This window comes from Petaurus breviceps, unplaced genomic scaffold (genome assembly GCF_028583685.1).
Source record: "Petaurus breviceps papuanus isolate PSGF00001 unplaced genomic scaffold, PetGlider_PUasm1.0 173, whole genome shotgun sequence".
NCBI lineage: Eukaryota > Metazoa > Chordata > Mammalia > Diprotodontia > Petauridae > Petaurus > Petaurus breviceps.
In genome coordinates, this window is record NW_027185759.1 from 19,691,574 (window position 1) to 19,714,947 (window position 23,374).

Consider the following 23,374-nt stretch of genomic DNA (forward strand, 5'->3'; position numbering starts at 1 on the left):
ATAGATCTGAGTAGTAATTTATTCCTTGCTCTTCTAATTTGTTTAAGATATCACCTTTTATGTCTAAGTCATGTGTCGTTTGAAGTTTAAATTAGTCTGGAATCTGAAATGTTAGTCTATACCTAATTTTGGTGTAATTTCCAGTTTTCTCAGCAGTTTTTATTGAATGTTAAGTCCTTACTCCAGTAAGGGGTCTTTGGGTTTGTTGGACATTATATTAGTGTGTTCATTTGCTTCCATATGTTGTGGATCTAAAAGGTCCCACTGACCAACTTCCCTCTCTTAGTGAATAACAAAATGATTTTGACGATTACTACTTTTTAGCATAATCTGAGACCTGGTATTACTGGGCCTCCTTTGCTGCATCTTTTATCATATTCATCATCATCACCATCATTATCATCATCTCCCTTGAGATTCTTGATTGTTGTTTTTCCAGGTGAACTTTGCTATTTTTTTTAAACTTATGTTCTCATAAAGCAGAGAATATGTACATAAGTAGGCATATTCGGGATACATAGAGAGTAGAAATATGGTAACTTTAAATGGCATGAGACATAGATAACTTAGATGGAGTAAAGAGAGAGTGAATTAAGCCTAGAATTGAAGAGAAGGAATAGTCAGGTGGTTCATCTCCAGAAAATTCTAAAGTGTTTTTTAATGATGACTTAACATTCAATAAAAACTGCTGAGAAAACTGGAAATTACACCAAAATTAGGTATAGACTAACATTTCAGATTCCAGACTAATTTAAACTTCAAAGGACACATGACTTAGACATAAAAGGTGATATCTTAAACAAATTAGATAATAATATCACAGGTACTCAGATATTAAAGCATGTGTACCACAAACCACACATAAACTTGGGTCACATGCTCCCAACAATTTGAGGGAGACAGGGCACACACAGACACCTTTCAAGGAGGCACATGAGTAATGAGACCCTATGTGTTCCTGCTAATATACAATCTCTAAAACCAAAAACTTCAGTAATCTTCTTTCTGTCTCAGAAACTGACCCTAAATTCCCTTAATGAATGTAGTTTCTGTATTGAATAGATGGCTTCCAATGCTAAGCTGACATGAACATCTCTTTCAGCCACACTAATGATCTACTGAATTGTTTCAGTGCTTTTGTTTCCAAACTATCTGTCTCACTTCAACTTATTTCTCAGCAGCAACTGTAGAATCCATCACTTCCATTTTTAAGCTTAGTTGATGCAGTTCTGAAATCCATCAATTCACTTCTCTTGTCCATTATCTTTTTGGGTTCTATAATGTTAAGGGAATTTGAAGATTGTCCCTGTACATTAATAGGCACATAGAGCTGTGACCCAGAGCTAACTGGACTCTGGGCTATGGGGAGTTTCCAATTAAGTGCTGGGGCACAAGGATTTTCAAGCTCCTCGGCACTCAGTCAATCAGGGGCCAGGTCTTTGTTATATATTCTGGGAGGTTGGTGTTTTGCTTTAGGGGTTCGCTTATGAGAAGGGTCTTTTGATTCCCTGGATGAGATTCTGAGTAGCCATATGTTCAGAGCCCCTCCAGCTGCTTAGATGTCTGTACTACCTTGATCCGGTGATGTATGTAGAGTGCATAGCAATATTGCCATATCCAGATCAGCTGGAGCCCTGTCTGTTGGTCTTTGTGCTAATTTCTCTGCTTGTATTTTCTATACTCACTTCTTTCTCTGTAATGAAAGTAGGATTGTTAACCCCTTTAAAGCTGTCTTTCCTTTATAAAGCAGATCAAAATAACCTGTGCTAGCAGGCCATCCTGGGTGTGCTAGGGTGCTTGCTGTTAGAGGTTCAGACTCTGGATCTTCTCTGAAAGTGACCCCACCTCAGCTTATGACTATAATCAAATTCTTATCTTCTGACTATAATCAGATAAATTATATTTGTCCCCAAATCATGAGTACAACACTTCTGGTGTTCATATCTGCCTGATTTACTACAAGTTGTCACATTCAGAAATGCCCCAACACAAGTCTCAGAACTGAGTCAGAGGGGCGGCCAGGTGCCTCAGCAAGTAAGAGCACCAGCTTCAGTGTCAAGATGACCTGGGGATCAAATCTGGGCTCAGATACTTAGCACCACACCCAGAAATAACTGGCCATGTAACCTTGAGCAAGTTACTTAACCCTGATTGCTTTAAAAAAAAAAAAAGAACTGAGTCAGAGAGAAACTTCAGTAAAACTGCATCCCTTAGAATCCTGAGAAGATTTAACTCAGCATGAGACCCACATTACAATAGGCACAGTACATTGCATCGGGACAAGATAACTCCCACTACCAATACAAGCCAACATCTTCTCTAAAATTTAGGATTTGGAATGTTTGCTTAGCACACTGATAGTTTAAGGGACCTGAACCCACATCTTCCTGAATGTGTATATACATACATATATATATATATATATATGTCTATGAAAAAACAAATATATAATACTATAAAGAGATTTTGGAGGGAAGCTACTATCAAATGAAGAGATTGGGAAAGGACTTGTATAGAAGGTGGTGCTTGAGCTGAATTTTGAAGGAGATTTCTGGTTTTCAGAGATGGAGGTGAGGAGGGAGAGCATCCATGCATGGGGAACAGCTCATACAAAGGCATAGAGATGCAAACAGAGACAAGGACACCTATAATACTTGCTTCACAGAGGCTAAAACCCTTGGAGTGTTGTTGTTTTTAATGTGATTAATTATGTCGATTATTATTCTGAGGTTGGACCTTAGATGTCTCCTTTCCCAACTTGATCTTAGTGAATAATAGTTGGATACTTTGCTGTCCTCCCTCTGCTTGGATTTTATTTAAGATTTGGAATAATATCCATTAGGGACCACAAAGCACTTTGCAAGCCTCAAGGGAGCTCTATAAATGTCATTGATTTGTCCTGTTCCCGGCTTGGGAAGTTCCGCCTCAGCCTGGCTTCTATCAGCCCTTAGGAACCCAGGAAAACTTTGATGACCCAGGAAAGTATCAGAAGAGACTTAGAAAGCAGGAATTTACAAATAATAGTTAAAACCACCATAGACCAAATTGTAAAGTTTCTCTTTTACTCTCTATAAGATAGGAGAGGTAGAAAGAAAGTTATGTTGGTCAGAAACAAGAAGCAGCATCGAGTCAAAAATTCTATTATTTGCTATTTCTCATGCAAAAAGCAAGACTTTTTTTAACATGTCTGGGAGATTGCTTGTAGTAACTTTTTTTTCCTTTTAAAAGTTATTATTGATTATCTTTTCTTTTTTTAAGCAATCAGGGTTAAGTAACTTGCTCAAGGTTACACGGCCAGTTATTTCTGGGTGTGGTGCTGAGTATCTGAGCCCGGATTTGATCCCCAGGTTATCCCGACACTGCAGCCAGTGCTCTTATTTGCTGAGCCACCTGGCTGCCCCTATTGATTATCTTTTATAGAGTAGCAGCCTAGTATAGGCTGCCAGCCTCTAAGACACAAAGACCTGAGTTCAAGTGTTGTCTCTGAGTTCTAAAAGCTGTGTGGCTCTGGGGCAGTCACCTAACCTCTCAGTGTTTTAGGCATCTCTGCAAGAGACAACTAACCAGAATTGCTTAGAGGGAGTTCTCCATGCCAGTGTAATCACAAGTTGAGTCCCTAGCCTCCCTTTGTTTTTATATTGCCAACATTACTCAATGTGTCCCCCCTTTCTCCGCCTCCTACAGAACAATCCTTATAACAAAGAATATGAAAGATTAAAAAAAAAAAGTTCAGTAAAAACTAATCAGCACCATGGAGCTCATCCTTCATTACTAAACAGAACTTCCAAGTCCAACCCTCTGTTCCAAGTTCCAGTTCTCGGCCATGTTGAATTCTTACGCTAGCACATAGAACCCATCCATTCAGTCTATGCCAACTCCAGAAGGTTATCATAATCCATTACCCAAAATGCCATGGGGCAAGGTCACCAGTCGTCCACGCTCTGTTGCTTACACATATGTCTGGGTTTTGAAAAGCTAATTGGGAAGATGTTAATGTGGGTGCCATTGAGAAGATTAATTGAACACATACATATGTCCTCCTATTAAAGGTATTCGTCAGAGTCAGCAAATTTGCATGTTATCTGAAGCATCAATGAGCCATAATATTGTATAATAAAATGGGAAAGTGAGTTATTTATTTGTGATTAACAAAATTAAAAATCTAATCAATCAGCAGCACTTAAGGAAAATTGACCCTTGTAGAAATAGAGCTCATTTCCCCTACTGTGTAGCTTGCATCTGAATGGTAATTCCAGTCCTGACCTTGCCCCTTAAATTATGTGACAATTTATGCATTGTTAAATACATGGTTTATCCATTTGTTTGTTTTTTTCCCCAACAATAATGCCTGAAATCAATCAACCAATTAATAAGCAGTTATTAAGTGCCTACTATGTGCTGAATACAGATCTCAAGGAGAAAACACAAACACACATATATGTATGTATTTATATACACACATGCACATGTGTGTACACACAAAATAATTACAAGATAATTTTTTCAGGGGAAGAAGCTTGAAGCTAGGGGAGTGGGGGGAATGGGGAAAGATCTCATGAAGCAGGTGGTCCTTGAGCTGAGTTGTGAAGGAAATTAGGTTTTCTAAGACGCAGAATTAAGGAAGGAGCCCATTCTAGGCATGGAGGGACAATTTGCTTCATAATTCAATAGGGCCAGCCTAGACATGAGAGGTCATAAATTCCAAACCCCTCCCTTTACAGATGAGGCTCAGAGAGGCTACATTACTTGCCTGGGGTCACACAGTTGGTATCTGAAGTCAGGTATTTCTGATTCCAATCCCATGTTCTATCATGTCACACTTCCTCCCTATATCAGAAGCATGAAGACATAGGTCACCTTTGGATCACTAGACTATCATCTGCTTATGTCACTGAAAAGGAAGGGTGGGGAAGGGATTGTCAAACTCAGTAGCTCTAAGCTCTTCATTTTGAGTTTTTCACTTTTTTCCTGTCTTTATTGGGTCTTTCCAGCATCTCAAAGCAATCCAGCTGCCCTCATGAACTCAAGCTTGGCCTGCATGGGGATATCTCCCTTTGATCCTGGTTCAGCCCAGATTGAGTTGGGACCAGGGCTCTGTCCAGATCTTGCAGATGCTCCCAGAGAATGGAGCTCTGCCTCCTTCACAGCCTCTAAATCCCAGTATGACATGGCTGGTCAGGTCACTTCCTCTCAGTGTTTACTCATCTATAAAATGCTGGGGCTAGGTTTGAGCATCTCTAAGGTCCTTTCCCCTACAGAGGGCACTGGCTCACCTGCCTGGCCATCTATGGGGATATCCCTCTATGAACTCCTTGGGACCTTTCTGATTCTACCCAGGTCACCATTACTATAAGCTACTGCACTTAATGATCTTAGAATTTGGAGTGGAAGGGAGGCTTAGGAATTGTCTATTCCATCTCGATTGTTTCACAGAGAAGGACCAGAGAGGGGGTGTAACTTGCCCATTGTCACACAGTCAGTAAATAAGTTAATAGCAATTTTGGTCTAATTGTATGACCAGGTCATAGGTGTCACCTGACCTCAGTTTCCTTTTCTGTAAAATGGTGATAACAACAATGCCTTCACAAAGTGGTTATGAGGATCAAATGAAAAAACATATTTAAAGCACTTTGTAAATCTGAGAGTACTCAGAGAATGGGAGCTGCTAATATTCTCTTAGTGCTAGAACTAACCAGATTCTTGACCTCCTGCTTTGGGGAACTTTAGTGCTGCCTCAACCAATGCGAATCACAGCTCCTCATGCCGTCTAATTCTTTTCCATATTTTCCCATAAATTTTCCCTAGAAGGACTAATTTAAGAAGTAAAAGCTTTCTTTTGTTCAATGTTTAAATCTCTGGGGTATATATCAAACTCTTTTTAAAAGGTATCCTCAATATAGTTTGATTGAATCATTCATTCAATAAATATATATTCAGCACACACACATATTTAAGTCCCAATTAGAATCCCACCTTGTATTGGAAGCTCTCCTGAACCCCTATAAATTCCAATGCCTCTCTTAATTATTGCCTATTTATCTTGCATATTGCTTGATTTGTATAAATATGTTTGCAGATTATCTCTCCCTTTAGATCATAAGCTCCTTGAGGACAGGGGACATATTTTTTTTTACTTCCTTTTGTATCTCCATCCCTTAGCACAGTGACTGATACATGGCAGGAACTTAATAGATGTTTATTGATTGGTTGAATTTTAATATAATTTAATTTTCACTGTAATCCTATGCATTTTATTTTATTGATTTAAAAACATGATCCTTCTGAGAAGTGGGCTTCAGCAGACTGAAAAGGGTCCACGACACCAGAAAGGTTAAGAAGCTCTAATCCAACTCTTGTTTTATAAAGAAGGAAACTGAAACCCAGAGAGGTAAATCAAATTCCATAATGTCCCAGAGGTGACTGAACCAGAAATTCGAATCTGAGCTTAACTGTAGTGCGGAGATTGGTGTACCCAAAGAAACTAATGAACCACTCTAAGTGGTGGCTAGCTTCTTCCCACCCTATCACTTGTTTCCAGTGAATCAGGATTGCCTAGGCAAGTGTGTCCCTAATTAGTATTAGGGCTAGGGGCTGCACCTGTGATTTCATTAGGATAAATGTCCCAACGAGGAAACCCAAGCTCTACTCACCTGACTTAGAGGGTGGACTAGAGCGCAGAGAGTTTTGAGTGATTTCTCCAGGGTTACACAGCTAGGATGTTCTAGAAGTGAACCCTGGAACCAGAAATTCCCAGGCAGGGATCAGCTCCCAGTCCAGGCTGCCTTGATGCCCCTAGTCCTTAACTGAGGCCAATTGTATGTGGTGCTTCTCTCCTGACAAACTGGTGAGCCTTTACTGCCCACAACCTCTAGCTAAGCCTTCCCCCAAAACAAGGTCCATGAGCATGATGATGAAACCATGAGTTTCATCTAGTATTTCCCAGAATTTTCACTAGGGTTTCTGTCCCTATTGCTTTTAATACCACGTTATCTCCTGAGATCTTCCAAAACCTTACTCTGATTTCTGTAAATGTCCTTTTATGTGATTTTTTTATTGAGTCTTAGAAAATGAATTTGGAGTTGTTCATAGACTGTAATTTTCTAAAATTGTCCATGATATGGAAAGGCAGATAGGTGGCACAGTGAATGGTGTTCAGAGTGAGGTTAGGAAGACTCATCTTCTTGAGTTCAATCCCACCTTAGACACCTGGTAGCTATGTGACCCTGGACAAGTCACTTAACCCTGTTTGCCTCAGTTCTCTCATATGTAAAATGAGCTGGAGAAGGAATGTCAAGCCACTCCAGTGTCTCTACACAGAAAACCCCAAATGGGGTCACAGAGAGTCAGGCAAGACTGAACAATTGCAGACCTGTGGTGGGAAGGGTCAGAAAAGGGGAAGGAGAAACCTATGAAAATCTGAGCAAGTTTGGAAACAGGAACTTAGTTTTCAAAGATCTCTCCAACCTAACTCTTTGATCCTGTGAAAGTCGGGGGATGTACGTTCAAATCCCATGCTACCTTGGGCAAGGCACAACCTCTCTGGGCCTCAGTGTTGTTATTTTTAAAAAGAGGGGATTGGTCTAGAAACCGTAAAAGTACCTTTTTGCCTCTAAGCCTATGATTCTCCAACCCTACTAACCAGTTCAAAGTAATACTTCAATGGAAAAAAAAGATCCCAACACCTTGTTTAGTTATGTCTGACTCTTCATGGCCTCATTTGGGATTTTCTTGGCAAAGATGCTGTAGTGGTGTACCCTTTTCTTCTCCAGCTCATTTTACAGATGAGGAAACTGAGGCAAATGGGATTAAGTGACTTTTCCAGGGTCATACAGCTAGATTCTATGGCTAGATTTGAACTCAGGTCTTCCTAATTCCAAGCCAGGCCCTCTCTCTCCACACTGTGCAGCCTAACTGCTACTTATGTCTCAACCCCAACTAATCCCATTGAGGACAAATTTCCCATTGCTTCAACTGCTCCCCAGGTCAGAGAAGAATCATTGCTGGAGAACTGGAGGGACCCTGGCAGTCCTCCAGTCCAGCCCCTTCATTTTACAGATGTGGAAAGTGAGGTCACATGTGGAAATCTCATGAATGACACAGGATTTTCTTGCCAGTAAGTGGCAGAGTCCAGATTGGAAGGCAGATCTCCTGCCTCCAACCACACTGAATGCTTCCACTCTGACATGAGCTGGCATACCCTTCAATATCACTTGTCCTCCATAGAGGCTTATGTAATTACCCTCCATCTGGGAACTGTATTCCACATGTTGAAAACTGCCAAGGAACTTGCCTTTTATTTGTGATTCTCGAAATTTTATTTTCTCTTCAAGACAGTGAAATTCCATGGTTTTATACAGAATAAAAAAGAACCAAAGGTTGAGACACTTTTAATGATTTTAGAGAAGTATTCAATTAAAACGTGCTTCTGTAGATGGCAGGAAAAACGTCTTCCATGAGGGGCAGTTGGGTGGCACAGTGGTTACAGCACTGGCCCTGGAATCAGGAAGGAGGACCTGGGTTCAAGTCTGACTTCAGACACTTGCCTCTTACTAGCTGTGTGGCCCTGGGTAAGTTACTTAACCCTGGCTGCATCACAAAAAGCCCCCCCAAAAACAAAAATAAAAAGTCTTCCTTAACCCATAGCCACACCAAGCACTATCTGTTTACTATCTGCTTTACCTGTGAACCTGTGAAATAGGGAATACAATTGTTGCCACTACATTTTACAAATGAGGAAACTGAGGCTGGGGGAGAAGGTATCTAAGAAATACCTGCGGTGGCACAGCTAAGCCTGGCCTTCATAACTCGGCATCTGGATCTCTAGCCAAGTCACCCACTTGGTCTGGGATACCATCAATTTCTTTTGTGGAGACTATGGCATGTTGTTCCTTGCCTCAGGGCTAGCACAATGCCCCCTGCTTAGCAGATACTTACAAGTCCTTTGTAATTTGACTTACAAATACCTATTGTGTTCTTCACATAGGTTGTTTTCCATCTCTGGGCCCTTGCAAGGGCCATGCCCCACACCTGGCATGAAATCTTCTCGCCCAAGCCTCTTAGAATCCTGAATTTCCTTCAGAGTTCTATTTGAAAACCACCTCCAACATGAAGCCTGCCCTGATCCTCCAAGCTGCCAGTGCCTTCCCCCATCATTAATTCGTTCACATTTCTGTATTTGTATTTATATATGTATATGCATATATATGTGTATATGTATACACACATATGTATATAACATTTTGTTGTTCAGTTGTCCTGGTTATGCCAGACTCTTTGCGACCCCATTTGGGATTTTCTTGGCAAAGAATTGAGTAGGTTGCCATTTCCTTCTCTAGCTCATTTTACAAATGAGGAAACAGGATTAAGTGACTTGTCCAGGGTCACACAGCTAGTAAGTGTCTGAGGCCAGATTTGAACTCGCAAAGATGAATCTTCCTGGTTCTAAGCCCACTCTATCTATAGCACCTATTAATTGAAAATGATCAATAGAGGGAAGGCACTAGAATTAAGAGAAGTTGGGAAAGGCTTCCTATAGAAGATAGGACTTTAGCTGGGACTTAAAGGCAGCCAGCGAAGTCAAGAGGCAGAACTAAGGAGGATGGACCGCTAGCAAAAATGCCCCAAGTTCAGAGATAGTGTCAAAGAGCCTGGTGTCCCTGGATCCAGGAGAATAAAGTAAAAGGACTGGAAAGGTAGGAAGGGGCCAAGTCAAAGAGAGGATTGGATCATTGACCCTGGAACCAATATGGAGTCACTGGAGTTTATTGACTGTGGGGGGATGTGGGGGAAGGGGATGGAGAGAGATAGTCAGGCTATCGATTTGGGAAGGTCCATTGAACCTCTGAGTGGAAGACAGACTGCATTGGAGCAATACTTAAAGCAGAGAGCCCAACAGAAAGGCTGGTAAGAGGTGATGAGGACCTGTACCAAGTAGTTGCCACAGCAGAGGAGAGAAAGGGCATATTCAAGAGCAGTCACAAAGGTGGTTGGATATAGCCTTTGACTATTGCTTATTGATTGACTAATTAATGGAGGATGCCTATAGCTTTTTAAATTAATTAGGAAGATGACACCCCTCCCCCTGAAAAAGGCTTTGTTTCCCTTAAGACTGCCAAAATGTGTGAGACAGTTGAAAGAGCTGTACTTCAAAGGGAGTCAAAAAGACTAGGCACAAGTCTAAGCTGTACTATCTGCTACTTGGGTGACACTGGGCAATTCACTTAATCTCTCTAGATCTCAGTTTCCTCATCTATAAAATAAAGTGTTGGACTAAATGCCTCCTTGAGGTCCTATCCAACTCCTTTCAAAGATGAGTTTTCCATGGTCTCTAAGGCAATAGTCTTGATTAAGAGATTACTAAGTGGTTACATCTAGATGTATAGAAACAGTCAGAATGGCTATCTGTTTTAAGGCATGTTATTTGTGTCAGACTTACATAATAAACAAACTATGTGTTTCTTCTCTAGACTTTCTATTATTATCTTTAATAGGTTAACATCATCTTTCTCTTTTCTAATTATTTTGAAATTTCCTGTCCAGACCTACAGGAGGAATGCTTCCCAAACTTGGAGATAACAAAATTAGTGATAGCTATATAATCTCATATTTATTAAGCACTAAAGGTTTGCAAAGTGCTTATATACCTTATCCAAAGTGAAAGCAACAAAAAAGAGGTTGGCAGTTCTTGACCAGGTGGTCAATTGAACATCACTCATCATTCATCGAGTACCTAGGAGAACATTCAGTGTGGGTATGGTATTGATCACCTCTCAGAGTCACAATGAGTAAAGGAGCTTTGCAAACATTAACATTATAGTGAGCTATCATGATTTAGAACTGGTAGGACTTTTTTCCTATTTAAAAAAATTACTTAACCTGCAAATGGTTTTATTATTAGAGTGAATTCCTGGATTTCTGCTCTAATGGAAAGAATTAGGAGTTATAAAGCATTTAAAAATCACATATTGTCAGCCTCTATTGAGCAAGATATAATGGGACAAGATGGTGAAGAGGGAGAGAAAAAAAAGAGAAAAGAATAAAGCAAATGGGAGCAGAGAGAGAGAATGATTGAATGGAAAAAGATACTCTGTCTTTCTTGGCTTTTTCCAATCCTAGAATTTAAATATGGAAAAGACCTTATCAGTTACTTAATCCAACATCATCATTTGTCACAAGTGAAGAAACTGAGGCCCAGAGAAGCTGTGACCTGCCCAAGGTCACAAAGATAAGAAGTAGGAGAGGCAGGGATGGACAGCTGGCCTATCTCCTAATTCAAGGAATTGAATTAGATAGTCCTTTAAGATTTAGAAAATGCTGTTGTTGATGTTGTAGAAATAGTAATAGCTAGCATTTATATAGCACTTTAAGCTTTACAAAGCACTTTGCATATGTTTTCTCAGCGATAGCTTTATTTTATTTCTTCAATGAACAAAAATTTATTTTCTCTATCCCATTTCCCTTCCTCCCATATAAAAAAGAGAAAGAAAAAGTTCATAATAAATATAGTCAATAGTCAAGCAAAACAAATTCTTGCATTGGCCACATTCAAAAATGTGTGTCTCGTTATGTATCTGGAATCCAAAAATTTCTTCTGTGGATAACATACTCCATCATCCCTCCTCTGGTTGGTCATGCATTGATCAGGGTCCTTAAGTCTTAGAAAGATGTTTTTACAATGTTATTAATGTATAAATAGCTCTGCTGGTTCTTCTCACTTCACATTGCATCAGTTCATACAAATAATTGCGGGTTTCCCTGAAACTATCCCTTTCATCATTTCTTTTCGCACAAGAATATTCCATTATATTTGACTACCATAATTTGGTGAACCATCCCCCAGTTAATAGATATCCCCTTGGTTTCTAGTTCTTTGTCACCACAAAAAGAGCTGATATAAATATTTTTGTTTATATAGGCCCTTTTCCTCTTTCTTTGATGTGCCTGATAATGGTATCACTACATCAAAAGATAAGCCAAGTTTAGTGACTTGTGGTACATAGTTCTAAATTGCTTTCTAGAATGACTTAACCCATTCACAGCTTGACCAAAAAATGTATTAAGGTGCCTTCACCCACTCCCTAGAGCCCTTCTGATATGTCCATTTTCCTTCTTTTTGATAGGTATGAGAGAACCTCAGAGTTGCCTTAATTTACATTTCTCTAATTAGTAAACTTTTATATGACTATTCATAGTTTTGATTTTTTCCTTTGAGAACTGCTTCTCTACCTCCTTTATACAAAATGCTTTATATGTATTGTCTCACTTTATCCTCAACAATTCTATTATGTAATTACTAGTATTATCCTCATTTTACATATAGGGACAGATTAACTTACTTGCTCAGGGTCACACAGCTAGTAAATGTCTAAAGTAGTATTTGAATTGAAATCTTCCTGAGTCAAGGCACAACTATCCATTACACCATCTAGCTGCCTATCCATAATTTCATTTCACGATTTAGACATGAAATGGTCAGATATGGGTGACTGAGTTCCCCCAATGAATGCTTACTTCTCCCACACGCACAGTATTATTATGATCTATCTCTTCAGAATGCCCTAGTCAAAATTTATAGTCCCAGTATCCACCAGAACCTGGAATCTAGAAGCTCAGAGTCTCTGTTTAAAGAACGTTCACTCCTTTCAGAACTTTCACAGTAAAGAGTCCAGTTCTTTCTAGCATGTCTATATATGGCAGTCCCTAACTCCACTCCCATCCTTTGCTTGTCCTATTTGGAGGTTTTCCATTTCTTTTATATCTTTCTATTTAAAAAAAAAAAACTTATAAAACACTTCATGTTGAATAGCAGTACAACTAATCAAATTTGCTTGATAACTATTTACGTCTAAATGAATTCATTTCAACACACAAAGTATAACCAGTTTTCTGTTTCCCTTGGCATGCTTTGTCCATACATTGTTATTCACTTTTCCTCTCTTATGGTTGCAGTTAGAGAATACACCATTTTTCTGCTTCTGCCTTTGCACTCTGCATTATTTCATTAAATTCTTTCCATATTTTTCATACTTGCTGGTCTTAATTACCTGATAGTATTCTACTACCTTATTGTACCACAATTTACCATTATCTTAATTGAATGTTTCCTTTGCTTCCATTTCTTTTCTAATTACAATACTCCTATGAAAATCTTTGAAAATATAGCAGGCTATTTTTTGTCCTTGATTACACTATCTGACTGTATTCCCTCCCATGGAAATATTGGGTTAAAGGGTGTGATTGTTTTGGTAACTTTTGTTATGTAATGCCAGAATGCTTTCCCAAAGTATTCTACATGTTTGCAGTTTTCCCAGCTTTGAATGAGTGCACCTGTTTCTCCACAACCCTACCAGCATTGGGTTTCATTATTTTTAGTTACTTTTGATGATCTGATGAGTATGCCATAATATATTTCTTGAGGAAATTCACATCTAGTACTGGTATTCCAATGGAGTTCTGACTTTTAACATGGATCTATCTGGAGAAATGCTTGCTGGGTTTCCTGTCTCTAAGTCAGTTTTATTGCTCAGTTGTTTCAGTCATGACTCCATTTGGAGTGTTCTTGGCAAAGATGCTGGAGTGGTTGTGCCATTTCTTTCTCCAGCTCATTTTACAGATGAAGAAATTGAGGCAAACAGGCTGAAGTGACTTGCCCAGGGTAACACAGCTAGGAAGTGTCTGAGGTCACATTTGAACTCAGGTCTTCCTGACTCCAGGTCTGGAGCTTTATCCACTATGGTGCCACCTACCTGCCCTTCTAAGTCAGTTCTCTATTAAAGCAAAACAGTCCATCTCTCAATTCCATGACTCAATTTTTTAATATTTCATTTATTCAGGGGTTACTTGAAGTTAAGTATATACTGACTATATGACCCTGGAAAGCCTTTTAACCTCTAAGTATCCCCCAGGGCAGCTTTAAGATTATGAGTCAGAATAGTTGCTCATAAATTTTGGCTGAAGAAGTTTCTTTTATCCGAATTGATTAAAACTGCTAAATCACTGGTCTAGTAAAAAAAAAAAAACCAACCTTGCTTTTTGCCTAGAGCAGTCCTTTCTAGATATGGCCAATTCCAACTCATTCCACTCCAGTGGACCTTCTAACAAAGGAAGTCCTTAAGCAAAACCAACCTGACAGAATATACACTATTCAGCACCCAGAGGTCCCCTAGTCTTCCATCCCTTCAACAAAAAGAGAAGCTACATCTCTTTAACCCTCCTTTGGACCAATATCAGTTATTACTACCAGTTATTACTGTAACTATCCAGTTAGAGTTTTTGTCTTAGTGGCCTTTTTAAATATATTATTGTAGTCATTATATTTGCTTTTTTTCCCTTAGTTTCTACTTTTCTTCTCTTTGCATCAGTTCATATTAATTTTCCAGTGTTTCATATAATCTCTCTTATTATTAGTTTCCTGCAATGGCCTATGTTACTCATTATCTTTATATTCCACAATTTGTTTAGTGCCCAGTCAAAGGACACCAATCCCCTCAACTTGCAAATGAGGAAATGGAAGCCCATCATACTAGCTCCATCACCCTTGACAAGTCATGCAACCTTTCTTTGCCTCAGTCCCTTCATCAGTCAAATGAGGGGATTGGAGTTGACAGTCTCTAAGATTCCAACTCCAATCTATGATTCTACAAATCAGCATTTATTAAGGGCTTATTGTATGCCAATGATACAAAGAAAGGCAAAAGCAGTCCCTGCCTTCACGAAGGTTAGATTCTAATGGAGAAGACAACAAGCAAACAGCTACAGACCTAGAGATATATAACATATATATATATATATATATATATATATATATATATATATATATATATACATAAAAAGAGAAAACTGGGTTAAGATAAGGGTCCAAAGAACTAATAATGCCTGGGAGGGACAGGACTGTGCTAAAGGTAGGGATTTGAGTAGCATCTGGAAAAGAAAGTCTCGAAGCTATTTAGTAACAAAACCAGAAGTGGGATCTAAGTACCCAGCCCATTCCATTGCCTTCTTCCTTATACCAAGCTGTGGCTGGTTAGCATGGACACTGAGGGACCCAGGATCCTTCCTTGTTTTGTACAATTAAACTGTTAGCTTGGGGAATGGTACTTTATTTAAATTGGTAAGGGAGGTGAAGTGAGTGAGTGAGTATGTGTGTGTGTGACAGAGAGAGGAGGGAGGGAGAGAGAGAGAAAGAGAGAGAGATCTTGTCAATTCTATCCTTTCACTTGAGCAAAAATAAAATATGCCTTAATGCATAGCCTGAGGCCAGAGAATTTCTTTGGGTGGGAATTGGGGTAAGGGGGCCCTTTCTGAAATGTTTACCTGTCATCTTGAGGGCCTGCAGATTTAGGATTAGTTTGCATTAGTTAATAGAAACAGAAACTGGTCCCCTGGAGAGGGCACCAGATTTGGTCAAAGGACTCCAGATCAAATGCAGGCTCTGCCACTCACTGCTTGTGTGATGCCCAGCAAATTTTAACCTTACTAGACTAAGATTCTTTGTATGTTTCAAAAAACTGGATTTCTGGAACTCCATCCTTGTAAGATACTCCCTAAATTTAGCCTCTCTACCCTGATGTTTAATCAGTCAACAAGCATTCTTATACACCTACTATGTGCCAGGTAAAATGTGCTAGGTGCTGGGGATACAAAGCCCCAAATAACCCTAAGTTAGATCCCAACATGAGTATGTCAAATCAGGGGTGGCCAGGTGGCTCAGTGAGTAAGAGCACTGGCCCCAGAGTCGGGATGATACTTAGCACCACACCCAGAAATAACTGGCTGTGTAACCTTGAGCAAGTTACTCAACCCTGATTCCTTAAAAAAATAAAAAAAAAAATAAGTATGTCAAATCATCCTTACTTAATTCCTCCCTCTGAGGGGTCATGTGGCAAATAAAGGTCCCAAAACCACTTAGGTAAAAATTAGAAGAAAAAGAAACCATCAGTGTAAACATGTAGGCTCTACCTCCTCAATGAACTCATATCTCTGTCTTTTTCTCTGTCTCTCTAGCTCTTTCTCTGTCCCTTCTCTGTCCTCTCTTCTCTCTCCTTTTCCCTTTCTCTCTCCTCCTCTCTCTCTCTCTCTCCCCCCTCTCCTTTTCTCTCTCCAATCTCCTTCACATATGGGAGGGGCCAGGGCTTCTAGTGCCAAGGTAAGTTGATTGCTGCCAAGAGACTGGATCTGGAAGGGAAAGTGGGCCACCAGTCCTCCTGGGAGAAGAAGGTGAAATTGGGGACAAGTTCAGCCAATCTAGGATGTCTGAGTCCTCTGAAATAATTCAATGGTGGTGATAATTCAGAGGTTGTCCCTATTTGATTTGGCAGCATCTTACCTATCACCCTTCCCCCATCCCACCCCCAGCAGAGTTACTTTCCCAAATATATCATCCTTATATTGATTGTCTTGTTAGCTGAATGTTTACCATATGGGTAAAGACATCAAGCAGCCAGGTATGTAAATGGCCTGACCAATATTTTATTGCACTCAATTGAGCAAGCATTTGTGGTCTCTGGCACACACCAGGTGCTGTCAAAGCATGACAAAATCAAAACAATCCCTGCCCTCAGGGAGCTTCCTTTCTATCTCAGAGAGCATGTACACAGCAAAGAAAATGGTAAATATCTAGGAAGTATGTTTTTAGAGAGGACACTAACCTATTGGGAAATGAGCAAAGGTTGTAGCAGGTGGCCTTTGTGATGGATGATTCAGAGGCTGAGTGGTTGATTTTTGTTCTGTTTTGTTTTGAATTTTTATCTTGTTAATCCTTCATATGGGGAGCAGGGGGAGGAAATACAATAATGATAATCCTCACACTTATAACCCTGGAATAGCTATTATCAACCACAGACTTTTTATTTTTTGCTTTTTGGAGAGCAATTGGGGTTGTGACTTACCCAAGGTCACATGGCTAGTTTTTTGTGTTAAGTGTCTGAGGCTGAATTTGAACTCAGGTCCTCCTGACTCCAGGGCCAGTGCTCCATTCACCATGACACCTAGCCACCCCAACCACAGACATTTATTAAGCACTAGACAGGCTGCCCTCACAAGGAGACACCATGTTCATGGGTAGATATGCCAGATGGGATCATGAAGAGTTAGACATGACTGAAAAACAACTGAACAGCCAATACCTAAAAAAAATACAAGATAATCTGGAGAGGGAGGGAGGACAGAGGCTCCAGCATCTGTGAGAAACCCCATGCAGGAGGTGGTGCTTGAGCTGTCTGGAAAGAAACTAAAGATTCTACATGTTTTGCACAGGAATTTACACCTATTGTCTCAGGAAGACAGTGCTACAGGTGGTATTATCCCCATTTTACAGATGAGGAAACGGACCAGCTATGGCTAATGTCAAGAGGATAGTCCTGTGGATACTGTCTACCACACCTCAATGCCCTCTGCTTGGGGCAAATAGTCTGCTTAGGGGTGATTGGATTTCATTGGGGTGGGGTAGAAAAGGGAAGAGCTTTGAGGTGAAAATGGGCCAAAGTACTTTCTCTGAACTTAATTAGGCTTTGTTTATCCACCCGAGTTGTGCCTGCAGGACTTTTAGAGCCCTAAGAGTGGCAGTGCTGGACTTGGCATCTGAAAGAGTTGCTTTATTTGAGGACTGACAAGTGACTGGGCTAGCTCAGGCCTTAAATTGGGTGTTAAACTCAGTAGATGCTGTGGTAGGATCGGCCGGCAGCCAGTTGACACCAGGCTCAACAATTTGGCAAAATCAAGCCCCGTTAATATCGTGGGCCAAGCAGTTTTATGGAAACCACCATAAAAGACCCATATTAAAGTAATAATGAGTTACTCTTTTTTTTAAGAATGAGGCGCAGACCACTTAAGCAAGCTATTTCACAAGACCCAGGCATTAGGAAAGGTTAATAGTCAACCCTATCTTCCTTAACAGAAGGAAGGAAAGACCTCTCACTTCCCAGAAATCTTTAAGAACAATGGCTCCTCCCGAAGAAATGTAAATGCAGCAACTCCTCCCCTTTAAAGAATTCCAAATATTTCCTCATTCCTACTCATCCAAAGACGACTTGGGCAGTCTAAAGGAAAGTTGGTTCAGCTGAGCCAGACTGGATCCAACACCTTGACAAAAATTGATCTGCTCTCAATTTAGCACTATGGCAAAACTCTTTCTTCAGCATCTTTGCAAGTTAAGTGGTAGTTTTCAAAATCACTTATCTGCCGGTTGCAGACCAAGGATACTTCCTAGGCTAAGATTATTGCATATTTCCAAAAGTTAGATTTTGGTGACTCCTTCCCTGAAAATATCCTTAGCCTTAAACCTTTGGCCTGAACGAAATAACCCTGAAAACAAAACCGGAAAGGGCCTCACTTATTCATTCATTCAGCTAGTGTTTATTAAGAGGCTACTGTTGCCAAGACAGGGAATGCAAAGACCAAAAATGAAGACAGTGCTATATCAATAGTAATAACTGATATCTGCACAGCGATTTTTTTTAAGCTTTGCAAAGTACAAACAAGAACTCATGGAAGCAACCTTGTGAAATGGGGGCTGTAGGTATTCTTATCCTTTTTCACAAATTAGAAAACTAGCTCCGAGAGAATGCAGAGATCTAGCAATCATCTGGCTTCTATTTAAGGCCTGCTAAGAGGTGGAGAGATCTCATAGGTCACCTCATACAAATCAAGCATTTTACAGATGAAGAAGCTGAATCCTAGAGAAATTAAGGGAACTGCCCAAATTAAGTGGCAGAGCTGGATTCCAGCCTCAGGGGCAAAGCTCAGCAATACCATCTATGGTCACAGAATTGGCAGTGCCAAAGGCAAGACTGGCACCCACACTTTCCCATCTCTGGTCATTCTATCCAAGCCTCTTAAGTCTCATCTGACTCTTCATAACCCCATTTGGGCAAATTTTGGCAAAGATACTGGAGTGATATTCCAGCTCATTTTCCAGATAGGGAAACTGAGGCAAACAGGATTAAGTGACTTGCCATGGGTTACACAGCTAGTAAGTGTCTGAAGTCGGATTTGAACTCGGGTCTTTCTGACACCAAGCCCGGCACTCTATCCGTTGCCCAGAGGGCACAGATACACTACTACAAAGTAATACCAAGTAGTTTCCAGAGGCAGAGACCACTAACAGCTGGAAAAGGTTAAAGGAAAGGCTTTCCCATGGGAAGGGACCCCAGAGCTGGAAGCAGAGGTGAGGAGAGAGTGCTTTTGAAACTAGGGGCTAGGCAGTGCAGAGGTATGGAGGCAGCGGGAATGTAGTGTAGCAGGACCAAGCCAGAGTCCTTCTTTCCTCCCAGAAGTCATGTATTCCCTACGGGAGGCCGAGAAGGAGGGCTCACACCGCAACAGGTTCGGGATTTGAACTTTGAAAGGGTTGGGGGGGGGGGGGGGGGGGAGGACTGAAGGGAAGCAGAGCAGGGAGAGGAAGCTGCCAGGAGGTTGGTGGGTGGGAGGGGAAATGATGGTGAACACGGAGCGCACGTCATCCGGGTTCCCAAACGGGAGATTTCCAACATGGGGTCACTCGGGGACTTCAGGAGGCTTCCGTTTGGGGAGATTCCTGGCACCAACCCAGGGCCAGAGGAAGGAGCATTTCTAGGGCCATATGCTTTAAGGGCAAGCTGAAGTCCTCGGTTGGGACCATAGCCAGGGATCAAAAGAGTCTCTGGCTAGGCGCCTGGGGACTGCCAAGAACCTCGAGGTTCGCGCGAGTCTCGAGCTGTGGCCCCACTCTCCTTCCCACAGTGCGTGTATGTCCGCCTGTGTGCCTCTGCCTGTCTGCAGATGTATGGCATCCCTACAGTGGCTGACACTTGGAGACCCAGGTAGCGAACCCTGGTCACCGAGGGTGAAGTCCAGAGATGCTGAAGGGCTCTTCCCCCTGGTGCCACCTCCCCCGGGCCCTATCCCCGCCCCCTTTCTCTCTCTCTCCCGCCCAGGGTTCAGGCTTAAGGCCCCATCCCAGCCCGGCCCCGGATTCTCTCTGCCTAGCTCCCCACCCCTATCCCAGCTGCAGCGAAAACCGGGAGGAGCGGACTGCGTGCCTGAAACGCCCAGGCCCCGATCTGGGCATGCTCTGTAGTCGGGACGGGTTCTTGGTCACCAGTAAGAAGCTTTCTCTCTCCGTGGCGGTGCCGGTACCTCGGCTGCTCCGACCGCTGCTGCTCCGCTGGGCATGAGCCGGCTCGGGGCTGGGGCACCTCAGGCTGGTGGGGCTGGGAGGAGGAGGGAGAGCCGGGAGCCTAGGCTGGCCACGAGGCGGAGCCGAGCCGGGTGAGAGGCGAATCAGCCCTGGCCCCAGCCCTGGTCCCAGCCAGAGCGGGCAGGCGCGGAAGGAAACCCACGCAGGCGATGCCTCCTGCGCCCGGGCTAGCCAGGGAACTGGGGGTGCAGACACAGGCTGGAGACGGGGCGGGGTGGGGGCAGGAAAGAGTAAGACAGGACCAATAGCCCCACCCCGCTTGCCGCTTTCTCTCGCGCAGAAAGTCGCGGTCATAGTTGTCTGTACAGACAGACCCGCCCCGCCCCCCGGTTTGGCAGGGGGAACCGGAGGGAGATGAGAAAAGAAAGGGGCTACGGTAGCAAGCTGTAAAATACAAAACTAGTGACTGCCCCGCTGCTCGTGTCCCTTCTCCAAGACGATGTAAAAGTGTTGTATCCAGCAGAAAGGCTCTGCGTGTGTGTGTGTGTGTGTGTGTGTGTGTGTGTGTGTGTGTGTTAGAGGAAAGGGTCGCAGAGAAGCTCCTATCGGAAAACTGCAAGGAGCTCTCCTCTCCCTCTCACCCCTTCCCCCTTCATTAAAAGTCTCCGAGCGTCCATTGCTGTGCATCACCCTCCTCAGTCTCTTTCTGGTCCTCAGGAAGGGCTAGCAGGGGGCGGGGTGGGGGGGGCGGAGTACTGGGTGGGGTGAGAAAGGAAACCCCGACGCCTCTGCTTTCCGCCCAAGTGCCCCCTTTTCCAAGTGGAGTCCTGGGCGGCGGGGGAGCGGACTCAGGTTTTCTCCGGTCTCCTCCCGGCCCCGAGGTCGGGGGTAGGGGTGGGTGGGGTGGGAGGGCGAGGGGAGGAGGAGACTTGGTTTCCCCAGACCGGCAGCCACAGCAGCCGCCTTGCAGCCAGCCTGCCGGCAGGAGGGAGTCTCGCTCCCCGTGGATGCCGGGCTCGGCGGCTTATTCTGACCAGTCTTTCTTTCTCCTTCTCACTGTGTCTCCCTCTCTGCTCCCGCCCAGGATTACCGAGAGGATGGGATGGATTTAGCCAGTGACGCTTGCAGCAGCAGCCGCTCTAGCTCACGGTCCAACTCCAGCAAAGTGACCCCGTGCTCCGAGTGCAAATCCTCCTCCTCGCCCTCCTCCTCCTCCTCCCCCGGTAGCCTGGACTTGGTGGCTGCCCTGGAGGACTCTGAGGAGGAGGAGAGTTTCCAGGTCTATCAGAAGAAGGTGATTGATGAGTGGGAAGAAGAAGGGGACGAGGAGGAAGAGGAGGAGGAAGAAGATCAAGGGTGCAGGGACTACGGGCACCCGGCCGGGCACGACTGCTATGAGAAGCCGGCCAACGGGAGGAGTTACGCGAAGGAGCCGGGGGGTGTGAAGCCCCCCACCTCCATCAGGAGCACCGTCAGCAACCCCCCCACTGGCGGCTGCGGCGGCGGCACCGGCACTGGCGCCCGGAGCACCGTCATGCCGCCCCCAGTCCCCAATGGCAACATCCATCCCCCTCCGGACCTCAGGCACAACGGCAACGTGGTGGTGGTGGCCGATCGGCCGCTGACAGGACACCGGGGAGGCCACCCTAACCCCCTGCAGAAAGGCCGGCCTGCAGGGGGGAGGCTGGGCGGCCCGGGCCCCGGGCCCGCGGGACTCCTTCCGCTTCACCCCTTGGATAGCGGGACTTGTGTCAAGGAGGAGCCCCAGCTCCCCACTATGGACTGGGAGGCTTTGGAAAGGCATCTCGCCGGCTTACAGTTTCAGGAACAGGAGGGGCGCAACCAAAGCCAAGGGAAACCAAACTCCACCTCGGTAAGTTGCTTGGTTGTCCTTAATATACTGTGTGCGGAGAGAGAGAGAGCGAGGATCTTGGCCCATTCATTCTGTTGCCCTCCTCCATTCCCTCCCATCCTTTGCTCACTCTCTGTAGACTAAGCTGTGTCTGGCTTTTCAGGAGGGGGGGGCGGGGGGGGGAGAAGGAAAGGGGAGAAACCGAGGGGGAGGGAGGGCCACGCAAAGTCTTGAATTCATGGAACCAGCGACTCATCCCCCTGGTATGGAGTTTTGCAGACGAAAGCGGTGCTACCCGGTGGGGTGAGTCACCGGGGCGATGCTTGGCACCCAGACCCGGCGGCTAAAGGGAAGACTTCGGGTGGCGGGAGTTGCCGCCGCCGGAGTCTCTGAGATGCAGCTGTTGGGTGGTGGTGGGTTTTTGCTCCCCCTTCTGAGGACACCCCCACCACTGCCCCGAAGCCAGCAGGAAGGCACCTCGCCCTTCTGTGTGCTGGGTAGTTGGACCGTTCACTCGCATCCGCAGGGACTTGGGGCTTTCCTGAAATCGACACTATTGTTTGACTGGGAAACCGGGCGAAATTCACTTGCCCTGGCTTCTGCGAGAGGGAAACGTTTGCCTTTCTGGGAGCCTGTCCCTTTTCAGGGTGCCTACCTCCTCGTTTTGAAAACGGGGCCACCTCCAGTCCTTCTCGGAGGCAACTGTCTTCAATTCAGGAAACCCAGACAAGGAGGAGTATGGGGAGGGAGGAGGAGAGAGAGGAGGAGAGGGCTGCTATGTGAGCATCTGTAATAGGAATACTGGACAGGTTAGCACATGTCCCAAATCCTTTTTGCCCACGAGAAGGATAGATACCGTCTCCTTTTTTTTTTTTTTAAGGAGACTAGGGCTCCCCATTTATCACTGTTTTGAGACAGAGCACCAGTTGCAATTTAAAATCATTAATGATGCCCTCCAATGCAACTGAGGGGCAGAGTTTAAATGAGCTTCTCTGTGTGACGGCTGTAAGGAAGCAACAGAAAATGCTTGCCTTGCAGGTATAATTTTCAGACTCCAGGGCCCTAGGGCTAGTGGAAATTGGGTGCATGCACTTCTGACACCAGGGGTGAGAATCGTAACTGCATTTCCTAGAAAAAAAAAAAAATGGAACCATTGGGGGAGGGGGGAGCACCTTTCAACAGAGCTGCTGCTTGCACAAGCTACTGCCTGGACTCCCCGGAGAAAGTGCCTATTAAATTAACATAACATCAAAATGTTTTAATTATGGCTGTTGAGTTTACCACTGCCATCCTCCTCTTTGTGACTTGAAGGCATGGAATCTTTCAATCAAAGCCAAATACTCCCTCTAGGACTGGGCACATGACACAGCTCTCTCTCTCTCTCTCTCTCTCTCTCTCTCTCTCTCTCT

The 23,374-nt window shown here is 43.6% G+C and overlaps 1 protein-coding gene across 5 annotated transcripts in view; it reads left to right on the plus strand.

Moving 5' to 3' along the window:
- Nucleotides 1-23,374, plus strand: part of SCHIP1 (schwannomin interacting protein 1) — a 212,957-nt gene that overhangs the window by 22,789 nt on the left and 166,794 nt on the right. For 2 of the 5 annotated variants that reach the window (XM_069083476.1, XM_069083480.1), the window contains exon 2: nt 21,198-21,986. In XM_069083476.1, the coding sequence (XP_068939577.1) occupies nt 21,216-21,986 (771 nt within the window). In that variant the 5' untranslated portion in view covers nt 21,198-21,215. The other 3 variants (XM_069083477.1, XM_069083478.1, XM_069083479.1) reach the window with 3 other exon arrangements.